General features: G+C 41.4%; 1 protein-coding gene across 2 annotated transcripts in view; it reads right to left on the reverse strand.

Moving 5' to 3' along the window:
- Window positions 1–20,344, reverse strand: part of palm2akap2 (PALM2 and AKAP2 fusion) — an 88,200-nt gene that overhangs the window by 36,735 nt on the left and 31,121 nt on the right. Inside the window, exons 5-8 of one of the 2 annotated variants that reach the window (XM_069673036.1) lie at window positions 6,087–6,201; window positions 5,674–5,695; window positions 4,675–4,800; window positions 2,483–3,310 (exon numbers count right to left, since the gene is read on the reverse strand). In XM_069673036.1, coding sequence (XP_069529137.1) covers window positions 2,483–3,310; window positions 4,675–4,800; window positions 5,674–5,695; window positions 6,087–6,201 — 1,091 coding nt within the window. The remainder of the gene's footprint in view (window positions 1–2,482; window positions 3,311–4,674; window positions 4,801–5,673; window positions 5,696–6,086; window positions 6,202–20,344) is intronic. The other variant, XM_069673034.1, reaches the window with a different exon arrangement.

Below are 20,344 nucleotides of genomic sequence, written 5' to 3' on the forward strand. Positions count from 1 at the left end.
ATATCAGAACAATGTCTAGTATCCGTTATAATCAGAACTATCTCTAGATCTATATATATGTGTTGAAAATAAAATCATCACTAAATAGAATATAGAGCGTATTTACATTCTTTATCTACACAGGACACCTGACCCTGGTGGGTCTGGTAGTGGCCAATCACTCAGCCAGCAGGACTGACTGACAGCAGCAGTGGCCAGTCACACTTAAGCATGAATGTTTGAAGGCGGGACTACAGTTCTGCACTGATGGGACAGTGTAGAGATGGGGTTGTATAGCTGTGCAGAGAGCCATGTGAAAGCTGATTTACCAAAAGACCTTTCAGTGGTGGAAAATGATTGTAGTTTCCGATTAACATTGTTTGTGTCTTTCATTCTTTTTATGTCTGTTATCAGAGTTAGTACAGAGATTATTTTATGGCCAGGACTAGTAAAGCAGTCCGAATAATGGCTGAAAATAAAAGTTACGCACTCTCAAAAAAGGTTGTTGAGGCTCTTCAGTACGTCTACTTTCGTAAAGTTTCCATTTTATTTTTTTTGTGCAAGTAAGTCCTGTTAAGACCGCGTTTGGATTTGACCTAAGGATATCACAGCCACTTGATACACACCTGAGCTTCAAAAAACCCCCCAAAATTCAGTATATAGATCCGAAGAGCCTCTCTAACCTCTTTGTAAATGTGCGGACATCTTCAATCACATATCAGGCCCGTAGAGGTTTATTGATCTCACTATAAAGACTAAAATTTCTCCGTAGTGTTCAATGGCGAAGTCTGTTGAGCAGCACTGTCTCCACTATTCCATGTAACACAAAAGACCCTTGAAAATAAGCAGTCTTTTAAGAGCCTCCATTATCATGCAACAGAATGAGGATGGTTACTGCTTTTTCTGAAAACGACCTACAGTGTAGTACATATGATGTTATAATGACACCCAGGCCACATTATTTGTAGCACCCTTGTAAACGAGGGCCTGGTTGGTGACTACAGCAAGAGCTGGCAGTGTTTTCAGTCTCTTTGTACAGAGCTTAATGGATCTCTCGTGGCCTTCTGCGGTGATGAAGTGAATTTAATGGACAAAAGGATGAACATGAATTGCAAATTTCTCTAAAAGCTCATCTGAGCGCAACTGTTACAGCTGTAATTTAGAAAAAAAGTAGTGCTTGGTAATCATTATTCACACCCTTGTGCCCAGGCTGTTAGTGGTAACCCATGTTTATTTTCATAGTTGGAAAGATGTTCCTTGGCTGCCAGAGTGTACTCATTAAGCTGCCGTTAGCTTCCTGTGCTCTTTAACCTTCAGTTACACTGGAAAAGATGACTGTACAGATCGTACTGGCAGCCAAAAGGTGTTCCACAGCTTCTTATTAGCTTCCCAGTTGGAAGTACCAGAATAGGAGGAAGTGACCTCAGCAGTGGAATAGCTGGATTTAATGGACAAAATGACAGAGAGAAAAGAGAGCGAGGGAGATGAAGAGAGAGAAAGAGAGAGTCCTGTTACTACTAACTATAATGTCAAAAACCTCAGTTTCCCATTGAAACTGACGTCCCAACAATCCAATGGCCTTTTAAGTTTCAAAATAAAAGAAAACAATGTTCAGATATCAACAGCAAAATAAAAGTCTAATATAAGTTTTAATGACTATTTTTTTTGTTAGGACTATCTGTGTGGAAGAATGAAGAGGCACATAAAGTAACCAAGGCAACGAGTTCCCTCCTCTCCATCCTGGTCAGAGAAAGCCTGCACAAGGAAGGGGGCGGGCTGTTTGAGTTCATAGGTTGGCTATGTGGTTTTACATGTGTGTCTGTGTATGTCTGGAGACAACACGGAAGAATCTGTTGAGAAGGGAGCTTAAAGAAAATTACTGTTAGAAATGACTGAATAAAGAAAAAATAACTGAGACTGTTTCTGTCTTTTTGAATGTTTTATAAACTGGCTTATCAAAGTTGATGATCTGATTGATTGTCCTTAAAGCCAGACGTACTGTTTAGTTAGACAGCATGGCAATTTGACTGATTGTCTGTCTTACTGAATGCTGAGAGTATTTTTTATAAAACCTGGTTTAAGATGTTTATGAATGAACATCTATTCTGACAATCTATATGTGTTTTTACCATTAATAAAGCAGCACGACAACCACTTCACTCCTGCTTAATTGGAATTCATGAAATATACTGTTGTTTGAGGAGAGGGGATGCGGGAAGGCAGATACTCCATGTTGACAGAGAGGGTAACAAAAAGCAGAGATGTAGAGGTAATAACATAACTAAGTAAAAAGTCAAAGGTCAGACAAGAGCATGAGTGCGTGCATGTGTATGCCAGCCGATCAGAGTCCAAAGGAGGAGGAGGAAGGCAGGGCTTCTGTTAGTAACCATCCAGAGACAGAGGAGAAGAGAGGGGTGTTGTGGGTAATAATAAAAGGGTGGAAGAGGGAGAAGATTCAGTCACATGAGGATGCAGCACTGGCAGCGTTTCCTCTTGTCTGTACCTGTGGCAGGGGTGAGGCCGGGTGGGGGGGCCGTGCTGGCGTCAGGGTTTGCGGGGGGCGAGGAGGCACTGTCGGGCTCACGGCCATCTGATGACAGTTCCGTGCTGGCAGCCTCAGACGTAGCCGGCCGCCCTGACACAAGGTCAGCCGCAGTGCCATCGATGATTGATAGGTCAGTGACTGTTTTCTCCCTCAGTGATTTCTCATCGTCTTCGTCGATCAGGACCACCTCGGCCTTTACAGCGCCGTCGAAACCGAGAAGCCGCCTGCTCTCGCTCATGTCGTCAACGTCCTGGTAGCCGAGGAACACCATGGTGACTGGGTGCTCCGCTGTGGCCTCAGGTGGAGAGGTAAGCTCAGTGCCTGGGTGGGCTGAGGAGCCGGGCTGGGTCGTGATGGGAGCAGATGGAGGCATCATGCCGAGCCGGGTCTCTCTCTGCAGGGTGACCTGAGCTGGGGGGCTTGATGGGATGGAGGGCGGGGCACAGGAGGGCGGAGACAGATCATCAATATCTGCAGGGGAAACATAGGCCTGCGGGGCAGCAGGGGTCACTGTCACTTGACCCCTGCCGCCGTCTCCTCCATGTACAACAGGTCTGGCGGCTCGCTGGATCAGTTGATCAACCTGTGCAGAGCTCCAACCATTCTCCACGGTGGTGGTGGACACGCCCCCAGAGGAAGTAACCTCATAGACCACTTTCCTGCCGTCATCATAGACTTTGACGCCACGCGTCGCAGCATCCACCGGGTTCACACGGTTGGCTGACAGGATACGCTGCTCGCCAGTCTGGGGGTCATGCTGTACGTTGATCTCCATGGCAAACATTGCTGTTAGGAGGGGGGGGGGGGTAAATTGGAGGAGAGACAGGGAGGAGGGAGGAGTTGAGTTGCAGAAGGGAGTGGGGTTTAAAAGAAAGGTGAGAGGTGAGGAGGGACCAGTGAGAGGAGGTGGGTGGTTTTGGGAGGAGAAGTCGGAGGAAGTGAAGCATGAGGATGGGGACACAGTGCTCTTTGAAATATGATGAATACAATCAAACAGCTTTATATGCAATTAGTAAAAAAACAAATATTACCTTATATTTATCCTTTTAAGGTGTAAACCACAGATGGAGGTAAGTAAACAGGAAAAATACTTATCTTTCCCTCACTGTGCCTACTCTAAGTGAGGACAAGAGTACTGAAGATGGTACTTTCTTGTAAAGAGCAGGTGCCTTTTTTTCCTAAATCACCTTCTGAATATATAATGTCTACCTTAACTTATATTAGTGACAACTGATGAATATTTATTGGCTTCTGTAAAGATGGGAAATGTTGAGATAAATATGTGTCAATATCACTTTTAGTCCTCACTTTTAGTAAGTTCTGACAAGAGATATTTGATATATCATTTGATTATAAACATTATTTGAGCATTAAAGTATATTTTTGTTGAATCCACTGAAAAAATCTGCAAGGACCTGATTACACTCACACAAAAACTTCCATTGCTCAGTCAGCAGCGCCAAATACAATGAAACAAGCATGTAGGATAAGTAGCTTAACACAAGCTATGAACAGGAATCCCTTTATTATAATAACTTTTAGTTTGTCTAAAGCCAGATAAACTTTGTTAAAGACAACAAATTTATAAGAATACAGTCAAGCTAAAACTAGAACATAACAATATGCTAATATTTTTTTCAAAACTGATGTGATTCTGGTACTGCTATCAATATAAATATACTTATACAGGTTCTTAAACTGATGTTAATCCTTATCTTATTACCTATTGATGTGGATTACATTACTGAAACTTAAGCTTGCAAATCTCCTTTTGTGCAATCTTGTCAGAAGTTATGACTAACATGAACCTCAACAAAGCACACATAAGTTTGATATATTGCCTAATGTCCATCTGCCTTCAGTATAATCACTTGACCATGAAAAACATGGGTTAAGTGTAAATGTATGACTGTGTTGGCTGCTTACTTTTATCAACACATGGATACGTAACTCTTAAAGTCCATATGTGACTCGACTCAGTTCGTGGAACATGTGCGTATCTGTGCCTGTCCACCCTCCATGTGCGCGTGAGTTTGTCCTGCTTATAATCCAACTTGGCTGTGACCCAAAACCATCCTGTCCTCCCTTCCTCCCGCCCTCCCTCTCTCTTCTCTCCCATCCCTCACCCTCCTCTCCTCCCTATGTCTTACCAGGTCTTGGTATGGCGTGCTCTCCAGAGGCAGGTGGGCCGGTCCAAGGCTGCGTGGCCAGGACGAGGTGGTCTGGATTGGGGTCCGTGCAGTCCGAGAGAGCGGTGGACATGCAGCCGGTGGCATCTAGTGAGCAGGAGCACAGCGGGGGAAGTGACACATGGTCAGAGGGACGTTGGAGGCCGTGAGGGAGAGCCACAAACACACACGTTCACACTCAAACACCAGGCACATGCCGATACACACATACACACTGTGTACACACACAGACACACACTTCAGGGGTGTGTAACCACACCCTGACACAAAAACACACACATACATCCCAGCCCCCAAACACAGAAACTAACCACACCCCTGCGCGCACACACACACACACACACACACACACACACACACAAACACACACACCCCATCTAACTTGCCTCATCTCTGTTTCTGTGTCCACGGCAACTCTCTAGCACCCCTGAGGTTCAATGCTTATGCAGCAGAAGCGTGTGTGTTTGTGTTTGTGTGTGTGTGTGTGTGTGTGATGGTAGGAACAAAGCTTTAGGGGCTTACGGGGCTTGCTGGTGAATAGGGGGGATAAAGCCAGCGACTGCAGGCTGCAGAGTCATGGCCTTGTGTGTGTGTGAGCCTCAATAGTCTCGCTGAGCCGTGTTGTGTGTGCGTTTGTGTGGGTCTGAGTTTTAGTAAATGTGTGTGTTTGTGTGCAGGTATATGTATGTCTATGTGTGTGACTGTGAGTACTGGTGAGTGTGTGTTTGGGGGTTCATTAGCGTGCGCTGGCCTGCATCTCTCCTGCCTCAGCGAGACTATTATTACACACACACACACACACACACACACACACACACACACACACACACAAACATAAATAGAAAGAGAGGGACACCACTGCCAGGAAACAATGATAACTCATCCTAGGGGTTTGTGTGTGTGCATGTGTGTGTGTGTGCGTGTGTGTGTGTGTGTGTGTGTGAGTGTGATTGCCCATACCTCCATCTTGGGTCATCAGACTCTGAAAGAGAGACAGGAGAAAGTCCACATGAGACATAGAAGTCATTTGGTTTCGGGAGTTTTTGAAAAAAAGAAGACTGATATAATGTTTAATGTATTTTAACCAACAATAATTTCTGTCTTGTCTTGTGTTCCATTCTTAGTTTTTACAGTTAGTTTAACAATACTTTATTACATACTGTATCCTGTCACCGCTTTCAAAACGACCAATAAGGAAGTAAATGTTATTTTAATGGTAAGATTTCTTTGGTGCTGCCCTGTCAAATATAGCACTAATATGGCTATGAATAAGAACATTTTGAATTATTGTTTTATAATTTAACTAAAGATGAGCAGTTTTTTGCAGCTTATAGCACCTCATGCAAGTCTTTGAACAGTTTTTGTCCTTCTACCTTCTGCAGGTCTTCTATCGAGCGCTCTGTCTCTTTCAGACGTTCTCTTAGGACCTGCTCTTTGGCCGATATTTGAGACTCTTCACTCTCAAGTGCACCGATTTCAGACTCCAGCCTGCAAAGAAGGAGAATAAAAGGAGAAAATATTCGTTATGATGTTGGACAAAGTTGATGAATCAAAGTGTTTGTTGCCCTTTACGGATAAAAACTGCTCTGGAAAACAGAGCTTGATGTTTTATGTTCGGAGTCAAGTCTAACCAAGTTTTAAATGGGATGTGTTCTAGCTATGCAATCAATATTCTATTATTCGAATATTGTTTCATTTTAAAAATTGTATACATATTTCAATTTAATTATTTTTCGGAGCCTCTCCTCCCTCCTGAAACGAACTAGCTGTTTTGCCATTCAAAGGTCAGACCTTAGCCACGATTGGCTGACAGTATTTGGAGTGACTGCATAGCTGCACTGCACTGTTACTCCAAAGTTGTAGAAAACATGGCTGCTCTAGGATCGGTTATTATATGTACGAGCCAGAATTGACGACTTGACTACAAGGTAGTGCAGGAAGGCAGCCTGAGGTGGATGACGGTGAATGACAGTGAATGACGATTGGTCGATTTCTACGTAGAAACCAGCAACTGTTCTGAATGGCCCATTTCAGAGGCTACCTTTTGTAATTCTGGAAAAACACGGAATTATGCAGTTTTCACTTTTTAACTGTGAAAAATTAACACCCAAAAATGTGAAACCCATGCAAAATATGAGAATATCCATTGAAAAGATATAGCCCCTTTAACCACACAACTAGTCTGGACACCAGTTGCCATTTCCTGTAAGAAAAACTGCATATGTATTTAATTAGATGTACAACTATGCATGCCCTCCATTTTTTTCTTTAGGATGTGGCTTGCAGAGAGACAGATGCATTTAGACTGCACTGTACACAGTAACATCTGGTTTAAATGTGCCTCAGACCACCTGGTCTTGGCCATCAGATTTCCGTCAGTCCTCAGTATCTCCAGGGTTCCTTTTATCCAAACCTTCAGATGTGTTTAATTTTGATCTGGATCTAATCCGGATGCTCCAGGCACATGAAATGACCAGAAATAGAGAAGAAATTTGTAACTTCCACCATCAGCACATTATAATTGTCCATCGGACACCAAAGTCTTTACTAGTGTCCAGAATGACATGTCTGTTTAAGGCAAATTACCAGTTATCCTGACACTATTTTAAGGTTGAAAAAAAATTTGATCCATTTATGAATTTATCAATCAGTTGTAATTTAAACCACATCAAAAATCCTTGGTTCAGATACTGAACCCTTAGTTCAAAGTACCCAACTGCAATACTTGAGTCAAAGTAAAGATACTCCTGGTCAAATATTACTCAAATACAAGTGAAAGTTGATCAGTCAAATTAGTTAAGGTACTGGAGTACTTGCTTTTAAAAATACTGAAGTAATGGAACTACTTTTTTTGTAGGCTGTGATGAAGTTGTGTGTGCAGTAAACAGAGCGAACATTTAAAATGATACGACTCATTCTTCATTTCAAAAACCTCAAACGTGGGCCGAAGACATGGCCATGGGTACTCAGGAGAATTGTCTCTGCAGTAGCCATCATTACCACCACGAAATGCACTGCCTGATCTGAGTGACGTCTGCTCTACGTTCAACCATGTAGATGAGCGAGGTACAGGTACGGCAACACCACTGAGACAAACCAAATGCAAACCAAGTACACAAACACGGTTTTTTCTCTTTCATATTTTAGAAAAGAAAAGAGCAAAAGTAGCGAGTAATGAGAACATTCATACAAATCTAGTGGAGTAAAAGTAATACGTTTCTACCAAAAAATAATACTCAAGTGAAGATACTCAAATATGTACTGAAGTACAGTACTCAAGTAAATTTACTTTGTTACTGTCCACTCCTGCTCCTGAGGCATAGCCATTGGGATAAATGTGTATGAATGTACAGTATAAAAATGATGATGGATCTTGCATGGCACTGTCATTAATGTGTGAATGTGTGTGTGAAAGGGTGAATGCTGGCATGTAATGTAAAGAGCCTGAGTGTTTGGAAGACTAGAAAGGCTTCATATGAGCGCAGTCCATTTACCATTTACCATAAAATATAGAGCAAATTTAGTCTGAATATTTTATCTGCAAGTAACATCATCTACAAAAACCCAGCTTAATCCACCAATGAGCAGGCACTTGGCAATAGTGGTAAGGGGAAACTTCCTTCCGATATGTCCCGTGCTGCCAGTCTTATTCACGGTAGGTGTGAGTATCAGTATCCTGGCTTCTAGAGAGGGTGAGTTTGCACCAGTGAGAGTAATAAAACACGTTTTCTGGTTTTGTCATAGCCTTCCTAGTTAAGCCTCTAATTTCTGCTGCTCATGTGGCTTAGGTCTGGTTAATTTTAGAGAAATAAAAGAACTGGGTTATAATGCTTTCATGGTTACAAAAAGTAAACTTTACAGTAGGAGGCAGATTGAGAGTCATGATCTCTCTTCTGTCAAAGTCACGAGTGGTGTAAACTCCACCCCAACCTTTGCCAAACAGATTTCCAACTGGTACGATAATGTTGTAAATGCTACGACAAATTCCACCATTTTTTCTTGGTTTGGATCATTTCGAAATATCCTGAAATAATCTGTTGAACAGGCTTATATACACAAACACCAACATGTGCATGCTCACACATGGACATTTAAGATGTGGATGTATCAACAATACTAGGAAGCGGTCAGGGAGGAGGACCAGGGTTGCTTCCTCACTGACTGCCAGCACTAACAATACTTCAGCACACACTCCTTTGGGATGCAAGGAATTTGTGCGTCAGTGTGTGTGAGCACATGTGTGTAAAAGAGATATTAAGGTTCATAACAATGCTATTAAGATTTGGCCTTCCCAAAGTATTCCAGAAATAATGTGGCTCACTAATCATATCAGCACCAGTGACCATGAAAAAGCACCAGTACAAACTGTCCTGTATGTTCTGTTCACTGTTAGACTTTTATCTGAAGCAGCTTAGAGAGACATACGGTTGTTAGCGTGGATTGGCCCAGTTCAGCTGTAAAATGTGTTTTTAAAATATCAACATTACACCTGGAGGATAACTTTGGATATGTTGGCATTATCAAAACTAAGGATTGTGTTTTTGATTCTGCCAGGAAACCTGGTGCTTTGGCGCTGATAACTGAGGTTTAACTCAACAAATCAACAGTCACACTCATCACATCTCAGTCTGCCAATGTTTCTATTCAAGTTCATCTTCAGAGGTGTGAAGTCTGGATGTTATCCATCTACCTGAAAATTGCACAGTGGCACTAGAAATACATATTTTCAAAAGCTTGGATAACTGGGAAACAAGTAGCATTCATTTTATCCAACCCCCAGAAACCACAGTAAAATGAGAGTTTATTTTACTTTAATTTCATGAAGTTGTCTAATTGAGATCATGATTGTTTTTGCAAGAGAGATTGAAAACAGCAGAGCAGCATGCACATCACAGAAGTGTTGCATGGTGTCTAAGCAGGAGTGGAGTTGTACTGAAGTCAGAAGAGAAGCTTTTGTTGGCTTCATCTGTCATGAGAATCTGTTGTTTGTCTCTGCTGAATGTTTTCCGGCACTACTTTGCACGTGATCTCAAACGTGAACAAAGCATAAGACCAGTTTCTTATCACAACATTGGCCTTATGTAACGGTATCCTTAAGCCATTGTCTGTATCAAAATAGTCGGCACAGTTCGAGGTTGTTCAGTGATATTTCAAATCAGACAGTTCATGGGTCAGTGAATTTAAAAACAGTGTATTGTGCAACATGCACTGAAGGTATTTTAACACCACTGTCAATTATGAAAACAACCAGTCTTATCAGAGTGTATTGTCAATTATGAAGACTCATGTTAGACTGGAACTTGATCGCAACTTGGCCACTAAATAATTCATTATATTTGTACCTATACAGAGCATATTGTATGTGGTAGTATGGATGAAATTAGCCTATTACAACCTTAGACTTATATACATTACTTACATACTTACTTACATCCATTACTCTTACAATCGTATTAAGTAACTTTTTCTCCAAACATTTATCTGATTGTATTCTGTGGTCTAGGAGTCTTAACAGCAGGGAGATGGTGGGTATTTATAAACAGATACAGCTGAACAGATAAGCTGCACTGGAGGCCTACATCCTGACTTGCTGGTACGTGAAACAGCGGCTACATCATAGTGTTTAAAAACTCAGTGTTAGACGACTACTTGAAGAGTATTTGTAGAATAATCTAGAAGAAAATTCTTAAGAGGCAGGTATAGATGAGAGGGATAAAGATATTCAAGTGTTGGGCTAACAGGCTAATAAGCACTGTTTGTAATGCTAGTCTCTGGTGGATGAATTTTTCATGTCATGTTCATCTTTAGCTCAGAGTTTTGACAGCGCTGGTCTTTTAATAACTCAAGAGTCAAACAAGGACGGAGCTAATAAATCATTTTGTTTTGTCCAATTCCATTTGACCACCACCGCTGTAGTACAAACAGCTCCTCAAGTTCGGTGGTAGTTAGCATACAGTTTTAAAACAGGTCTTGTGAATAGTATGAACTTATTGTCACTGTAGCGACCGAGTTTAGCTTGCAAACTGTCATTTTGCAAGCCAGGGCAGAGATTTGTAGAGTTAAGAATGTGTTTTTAAAAGAGATCTAGAATAAACATGTTTAACAGTCTTAATTCCACTTTCTACCCTGCAGCCTTCTTTAGCTGTCCCCCTGCTAGCTACCCTTTCCCCCATAACACATTTTTAACTTTATATCCCTGGAACTGAGCCAATGAGATCCACAGCAGCTTTTTAGGACAACTAACACACATGTTTGTCAGTTACCGAGATAGACAATCCCTTGTGTCTTGTTTTCGCCTAAACTTCTGTGTTTTTTCTCTGTAGCAGATGTCTGTACCCCGTTGCCTCTCGTGAGGCTGCTCTTCCCTGCTCCTCCCTATCTCATTTCCTTTTTTCCTTTTATGGCGGGAAATGGATTTTACTTGTGCTTCCTGTAGGCTGCATGAGGTCTTTCCAAAATGGGTAAGAAACAAGATATGTGACCGGAGAAGGATGCAGGTTTCTCACCCTACTCCACAATTACTGTATCAGTATTGTAAGGGGCGAGAGAAATGTTAATATTTGCATTTATTGTGTATAAACACTTGTTAGTTGCTTTAAACATTACAATTAATTGCAATCTTATCCAAATCCTTCACTGGGAGTATGGCCTGTCACCTTGATTGGAAAAAACTCACTAATATCACCATTATAGTCCTGTAGGGACGCATCTAATGAGTTTATCTATTGTAAAACATATTGAGCAGATCCGGCAGTAGCTAGGACAGGTTGGTTATAAATGGATGTAAAGAGGGGTGGGGTGGACTGTAGGAACTATGTGAATATAAAAGATGGACAGCTGGATTAGATCAGTGTGTCTTTGAATGCTTCAGCCCCCAGCATGGTCTTTAGCTTATGTGAAAAGCAGTGAAAAACACACTGATGCTTGTCATTCTTGCATCTGCTGCCCCCTAGTGATAAGAACATGTATAAGGCCAAAACGGACAGTAGAGAATGGGAAGACATAAAATGATGGAACTGGATTGCTTCATGACCCTTCCTCTTTTGGAACCCTTTAATTTCCCTTAAATAACATTCATTAATCCAACACACGGAGATACTGTTTGTTTTAGAGGTTTGTTACACTGCATACTACTCTTTTAAGAGGATAAAAACCTATTATGAAGGAAGTCTTCCTGAATGACACACAATATCGGCTGTCCTACTTATCACCAGATGCTAATTCATTTCATTTCATCATTACATTACACAATTAAACACCATGTGTGTGTGTGTGTGTGTGTGTGTGTGTGTGTGTGTGAGTGAGTGGGATGTGGCTATGACCTCACACTGTCCCTCTCTTTATACTTCTCTGTCTGGCAGCGCTACTATCTCTGTGGCAATCCTGAAAGAGACCAGTGATGTCACCGTCCCGCCCTGTCAACCAACCGCAGGCCAGTTTCCATGGATACGCCCGGGTGGGCAGAAACTGCTTTCCACATCATACAGGAGGAGGAAGAGCAGACATCTGGTTTTATGTGTGCTGGATGTTTGCGCTAGTGGATGTGAACATGTGTCTATGTGCGCACAGACGTACAGTGACACAGAGACAGTTCAAACAGCAGAGGAAGTCAAACCACACTGTGTTTGTGCAGGATTCTGTATGTGTGCTGTGTGCGATTGTAAAGTTTCCTTCTATGTCCAGTTCTCTGGAGGTTTGTGTTACACACTTTCACAACTCAGAGCTGTCATGAGGATGAAAAATATGATTGGCAGAGGGAGGCCTCAGTAGGCGGAGCCAAAGAGCCATTGTTTTTCCAAGAAGTATAATATATTTATAGTATAAAGTGTTAAAGTGCTACTGAATGTTATTTTTGACAAAAAAAATTCCCTGATGTGGTTTTTCACGAGTTAATCTAAACACTGGTCAAAGTGCTAGACTAATTCCATCACTTTGTTTCTGATGTGTCATGTACCAACACTCTGTCCTTAAATGACCTTCTAATACACAACCAGAGGTAGAGATTTATAAAGGTTTGGTCTGTACAAAAGCGACAAAAAAAAGTGACAAAAAAAGATGATGCATTTTCTAAGTCTGATCTTAAATGTTTCCTCTAGAGTTTCGTGTTTGTTGATGTAATACTCATTTTGGCCACAAGATGCAGAAGTGTACAACTACCCGCTTTAATGCTCTCTTAACACAAGGTACATAAGTCTGTTATTTCTGTTTCTGTCTGTCTGTCTGTCTGTCTCTCCCTTCCTCTATCCCACTTTCTCCGTCACCCGGTCACGGCAGATGCCTGATCACCAATTAGTCTGGCTTTGCTTGAGGTTTTTGCTTGTTAGAAGGACGTTTCTCCTTGCCACTGTTGCGAGGTGCTGTTTACATGGTGGATGTGTATTCAATGTTGGGTCGCTTTCAACAATATAACAAAGGGTCTTTTTTGTAAAGTGTCTTTTTTTCATCTGATGGAAAACTTTTTTTACCTGTTATTAAGTCATAAACACACAGAGGGAAACAGTTAAGATCAGACTTAGAAAATGGATCACCAGCTTTTGTACCCCCACATGCCTCTCAGGGCTTCCGTAGCTCTGTTTTCCAGATCACAAAGAGGATGTGATGAATGACGCTGCCCATGCAGTTTTTCTCCCTTCCTACTTTTGTCATGAATGATTGACTGTCCTTGGCTGAATTTCACACAGAAAAATAAAGACACATTATACTTGTCACTTTCTATATTTGTCTATGGTCTTCATCAGTACCATTGTTCATAGTTTAAAGGCGACAGAAAGGCAAGTGACAGGCTGTGTTTTAGGCAACATGACAGGGCGGGAAACATGGATGTTAATCTATACGCCCAAAGTATTTAAAGTAGTATTAGAAGTTACAGGAACATGTTACTTAAATTCTAAATGACATAGTGTCAGATAAATGTCACATAAAAGCTGATATATATGAGTAAAAATTGAAGTGGCTATATGCTATACTCTACACTGAAGTAGCACTTTGTTACGTGTTGCGTCTTATGTAGCAATAAGCTGACATAGTGATGTCCTTCCTGAGAGTGATGGGACTTGCTAAGGTGTTCATAACACATTCTGTGGGTTTGAATAATAGAAATCAAATGTCTTATTGGTAGAAGTGCTGTGTTTGAGTCTCAGCTCTGTCCTTGAGCAGCACTGAAGCATTTTATTAAAAGACCATTCATTCACTGAATATTGAAAGGACTCAACAGGGTGCTCTGAGGCTGCTGTGTTTTAAAAAAGCGATCTGCAGATGAAGAGATTCTGAAAAAGTAATTAGGAGGCTGTACACACTTATTTTGATCCAAACTGAATGTCTTTTTCAGTTATTAATTATATAAAAAGGTATTGAAAAGCACTTCTATAGTCTGACCTCCAGTTCAAAACCCAATCCAGGTATTCAGTTTTCATCAAGATGAAATAAATAAAAAGAAGCAACACATGAGATGCTTGAGCAAGAAAATTGTTAAAAGTTTTGTGTTTTTTGTAGCATCTTCATGTATGAAGATGCTGTATGATGTATGTATTAATACATTTTTCAAATTTTTGAAAGACTTGGCTTTTGCCTTTTTTATTTATAGGACAGCTGAAGAGAGACAGGAAATGTGGGGAGGACAGAGTTGGAAATTACATTCATCAAATGACCGGCATACCGGGAGTCGAGCCTGCGATCAGTGCAACAAGGAGTGTAGCCTCTATATATGGGACGCCTGCTGAACCAACTGAGCTAAACCAACGTCCCAAACAAATACATCTTTAACCTATAATCTCACAATCATATGTTGTTCCAATCTAAACAAAAAAATGCTTCAAAATAAATGCACAAGGTAGTATCATTAAATTGGTTGTGTGTCCATCTGATTTTTTTCCGCTGTAAAGTGATGTCCAACATGAATCATGGTTTTGCCTTTAAATTGAGCCCCAGTCAGAACAAGGTCACATTCAGTGACTAATTTTGGACTTTGAAGCTGTTTTGTAAGGCACAGTTTTGGGATGCAATTTGTTTTCACTTCAGTTACGTTCAGCTTGAGCTACACTGAAATGTTGTTTAGCTCACATTCATAGACAACTGAGCTGCATTGAAATGATCTGAACTGAACTGCATCACATTTTCTGGTCAGTTAAAAACTCTCATAGTGCCTCTGTGAAGAAAAAGACAAATATTCTTAGAACATTATGTAACAGGACACCGTGCACTTCAATGGGCCTGTTGCAGTAAGTATAGTTTGCTGTAGCCTCACTGCCTGCTGGACCTCGTGTACTGTATCATTCAGACTCCATTTGCGTCTTCAGCACAGTTTAGAGGTTTTCTGGTCTGGTAATTGATTGATGGTTAGAGAGGATTAGATGGAACTTTATTGATCTCCTTTAGACTTACTGCGGTGGCAGGATTCAGCAGGAAAATTAAGAATAATGGTGTCAGCAAACGTGGCCGACACAAGCAGGGCAAAAGAAACCAATCACTGTGTGGATATGTGAGAAGAGGTTACCAATTTGTTACAATATATAATTTGACATGTTTGGAAATTCACTTATTTTCTTTCTTACAGAGAGTTGGATGAGATGATGGATACCAGTCTCACATTTGTTAAGAAAATTCTGAAAGTACAACCATTAGCTATCATTAGCTTAGCACAAAAGGGAAACGGTTACGCCTGGATCCCACAGGATCCATGTCTGGCGCATCCGTCTGCGCCGCAGTCCTGGTCCGTCAGACAGCGCAAGCCCTTGCCTACAGGAAGCGTGTTTAATCCGCAGCGGAGGGCCAGCCCAAGCAGCTGGATTCGCGAAAAATCACGCGATAACATCAATGTTAAACAGAGCAACACACAAACAACAGTTCAGTTTGCATCTCCGAGGTTGATTTTCTGCTCATTTGGATATCATTCCGTGATTTTTGTGCTTCTACCACGGCTGAGTACACTACTTAATTAAAAGTGTTCTTTTTTCAAGATTTCAGTGTGTTGTTGTCATGAAAACTGAAAAAAACAGGAATCTGTACCGGTCCGTACATGGTGTTTTATTTTGAAATGACCGGATGCTGTGTGCTGTTTTCGCGTGTCTCTTCCTGTTTGGAACGATGTGCTCTGTTCAGCTTGATGAGTGCTTGAAGCGGCCTCCGTCAAAAATAGACCCGGCTCGTATCTGAGAGATGCTTCTTGGACGCGCCGGAGACAGATCACAGCGCGTGGAAGCACGATCATTGACTTGAATGGGCGCAACCGGAGGTCATGGCGCACACAGAATGCGCTGGAGACGGATCCTGGGGAATTTGAGGGTATGGCTGGCTGTCACCTTAGGTAAGTAACCTTGAGGTTTCTAGACAAGCATTTTAAGAAGCCACTGTGCCCTTACCAAGAAAAAGTCCACCACAACTTGTCATTTATACAATTACAAATACAAATTAAAAAAGAAATCAAATAAATGTTGGTTTTTGAGCTTTGGAGAAGCTTTTATGTACATTTGCTACTTTTCAACAGAACCAGACTATTCCCTTCCCAATGTTTCCTATCTTTTGGCTATGCTAAGCTAACCATCTCCAGGTTAAATAGGAAATACATGAATTATAAATATATGTTTGGATAAGTAAACACAGACAGTATTATTCGGATTACTCTTAACACATCAGGAGCCATTAGGAGAAATTTTGTCTACAACGATGGCAGCCTCTGCATGGGAATGTCTGTGCAAAATGAAATAAGCTATCCTAAAAGTAGCTCGGTGTGGGTACAGGCCGGGACAGTGCCACATTGTGAAAGGGCCCTTTGCTGCTGTGTCCCTCTCACTGTTTACTTAGCCCGTCCACGTAATGATAGGGATATCTGTAAAACTACCACTGTGGCCGCACACTCTCATTCTGTCTCCTTCTGTCTGTTTGTTCTCCAGGCTCTGCAAAGTAAGCGTCTTCTCCTGCACACAATGGCTGCTACTTCTTCAATGCAATGTCACTTTGTGTGTCCCTCAAGTAAGGTTAACGCAAAAACACTCCATTTCCCCCCTTCCATTTTTTCTTTCTCTCTGTGCTCTCCGGGCTGAATGACCTTAGGCACCAGTATGTGTATAAAAAAGCCCTTACAATGATTGCACTGTTCAATCTTTTTCCCTGTCACTTTATTTGATTTCCAGCTAAGGTTAACAGCAGGCAGCGCTTACAACACACAAAGACATGACTGTTGTCCTTAATTTGTGGGGGTTCTTTTTATTATTAAATGTGTTTTCCATAAGGTTTATGTCATAAATCTGAAGGGATGATTGTTCTTTCTCTCTTGTTTTCTGTTTTGTTCCCTCAATAGCACTAGAGTTGTTCTCCAAAGACAGATACAGCGGTTCCTCCTCTTTTTTCCACTCTTGTTTATGTGCTCTTCAGAGCATGAAGCGCGTAAAAGAGCTGCTGCTTTGTCTTTGTCACTCTCTGTCATTAAAGTGTCCACCGGTGCATGTGTTATTAGTATTAGCAACTATAAAAGTGGGCCGAACAAGACGTCTGGGCTCCTGTTCTTTTAGTTAGTTTATTTCAGAAATGTTTATAGATGGTGGAAGGTGAAGTTGTCCAGGTTAAGTCACTCTCTCACTTTCTCTCTCTCTCTCTCTCTCTCTCTCTCTCTCTCTCTCTCTCTCTCTCACACACACATCCATAATGCAGTGTCCACATCCATCCCAACTATTCACCTCTGTCCCTATCAGTGTTGGAAAGACTCCGGTTGCCCGGGTTACGGGATATTCTGGGATGGTGTCCTACAGAGTGTAAATATAGATGCCACACCCTCTGCCTGAAATGCGCACACACACACACACACACACACACACACACACACACACACACACACACACAAGGCGTGGGCTGTGTATTAGTATCCTATCCTCTCTACAACATCTAAATAGAACTATCTCCCATTTCACAGCATGACATCACACCTGAATGAATGTTTAAAATATGTTTTTTTTCTTCCAATACAAATGTTTTGAGGTAATTAAAAAAAAGTCCTATGACTGGGTTTTAACTTTGTATTTGTGTTACTGAAGGCACTCTCAGGACTCCCACACATTTGCTCTGTGGCTTTATTTTACCCACTGGAGAGGATTTTTTAAAAGCCTGGAGAATTGAATCCCAGACAGCTGAGCTCCTCTTAAAGCAGTTTCCAGCACACATCTGAGACCCCGGTTCACAAATGCTAGAGAGCTGCATTGCAGCATTGCTCATAGAGAAAAGCATGCGTACTTTTGGTTCGGTGGAGACAAAAACTGTCATGGATACTTTGGTTACTGACTGTATTTCAACATTATAATTGATGCAATTGCTGATGTTTTGCAAGATTTAACAGACTTTTGGTCACATCTGTTAATGGCTATTGTTGTGCCTAAAACAAATTACAGGATAGTTGTACAAATCAGTCACCAAACTTCTAGATTTATTCAAAAGCAGCCTGGGAAAGGATTTTCCAGACCCACTGTGGGTAGTTTTTGGAACAAACTGTGCAATCTGGACTCCTAACTTATGGCATTGGGTTTTGAAACTACTGAATGTATTCTTCCCTGCGATACTGCTTTGGTTTCTCTCTTCCTGTCCGGCACACTGAGGAACTAAATAAAGCTTTGGCTACACTGAACGCTGACCAAAAACACATGCCAGTGTGGCACAGTTTTGGTTTTAATTGCTTTTTCTAAGTAATTAAAACCACAAACTTCAATATCTCCTCTTTGAAAGTCTGTCAGACAACAAGTCTATTCACCAGCAGCTGAATGAAGTGATTCACACGAAGCGGCTCCACAATCACAACTGTACTTTGGCCTACAATGCTCCCTCTTTGAGCATTCACTGCGGTTCTGTTTAGAACAGGGGGGAATGTTATCCTGGTGTTCGTGACAACGTACGATGTTGATGTTGTTTCAGTGCTGGTGATAAGCTACAGTAGCTGCTGGCTAACAGAGTCTCTTTCATGCACAGATTTGATAGATGAGGAGGTGGAGCCTGGGCCTGGCTCTGTGATGCTAAAGTGGCCCAGAGCCTCTCCATGAGCCTAATTTTCTGAGCGTGCTCTGATGGATCAAAACCATGAACATGAAAATGAATCTGTAAAGCATGTTGGCTGATTATCTAATCAAACCTTTTAACTCTGCTCCCAATGCTTGAAACTGACAGAGGTCTGCTTTGCCTTTCACTCCTGTTTCTCTTCATGGAGCAGTTTCTGTGTGTCATGTTTTCCTTCACTCTTTAGCAAATAGTGCAACACTTTTTAATAGTTTCTGCTCAGTTCTTGCAGTTTGTTTTGCCCAAAACACCAAGAAAATATATCTCATTTTGATGCCTTTCCTTTTGCCTCCCTTTTTCTTAACTTCCCAGGCATTTTACCAACTCTTAGGGACATTCTTGTGCATGCTATTGTAGATGCACACATTATTAAGCAAACTCAGCATCTCACCAGCTCTGTACATGGATACATGTTATATTCAAGCAAACTGTTTTCCACAGACACAAGACTGTTAAATACCTTCCATACCTAAATCAACAGTGTTTCTATGTTTGCCAACCAGTCCAACAGAGCGAAGGCATGGCGCACTTTAACTTCACACAGCAACTTTCACTGTCAGCTCATCGCCACAGTAAAAATCCAATGAATCTCCTCTTCTGCTTGTTGACGCCACCTAAAATCTAATAAAATGAAAAGAACATGATCCTAAAACCCTTGCACAGTGTGCAACCATGATCTGTTCTCCCACCCTGCCAATGGAAAACACGCTGAGCCAAGTATATAAAGCATCATGATGGCAGGAGCTGGCAGGCACGTTATTCATAGCACTGGTGATCTCATGCCCCGACTGCATTGGGAAATAAGCGAGGATCTCACAGCAATGCTTGATGGGAATCAGGAAGCTCCTCCCAGAGACACAAACGCAGGAAGTGCCCACAGAATCACATCACTCTCTCTTTTTTCACTCTTAGTCTTCTCGGTATCTAATGCTCTTCCTCCGGCAATCACACCCTGCTTTCACTTGTCTTTCTTCTGTCTCTTTCTTTTATTGTTTCCTCTCTTCAGCTCTCATTTTCGGTAATATCTGCCTCTCCCTTTTTCACTCCTAATCTATCCTTCTCTTTCTTCATTCGCTCCCAGCTCTTGCCATATCTGTTTTTAGAGAAGTACGTGTATGCACAGTAGCTCTTGGTGTTTCACACCACTGCACGAGAAAAATGTAGATTTTGCGCTAAGGTTACAGAACTGCTAGATTCCAGAGCTGCTCCACAGAATCCTAGACTTCCAAAACCTCTCCAGTTAGAGTGCATATGTGTGTATTTAGACCACTGTGCAGTATGTGTTTGTGTACACATACAATCTCATGTAGTTTCACAAAATTAGAGCTCTAAACTTGGACTCTTGTTCTGGTGCTTCAAATATGGCTGATATTTATTGTTACAGTTTAATATAGCTACATAGCTAACAACATTTTCACATGGAAGCTAAAAGTGTCACAGTTCCTGATTTGTAGCATCACATGTACAGTGTAGTCATGTCTTATTTTTATGCATACATTTTTTTTAAATGACAAATCAACAAGCTATTAGGAAACAATTCCTCAAATGTGCAACAAAGGGTTTTATGCTCTACTGAGGTGGATTTTACTTTTTAAAAGAA

This window comes from Semicossyphus pulcher, unplaced genomic scaffold, assembly GCF_022749685.1.
Source record: "Semicossyphus pulcher isolate SPU_LCO1_2020_fin unplaced genomic scaffold, fSemPul1.0.p SCAF_22, whole genome shotgun sequence".
Lineage (NCBI taxonomy): Eukaryota > Metazoa > Chordata > Actinopteri > Labriformes > Labridae > Semicossyphus > Semicossyphus pulcher.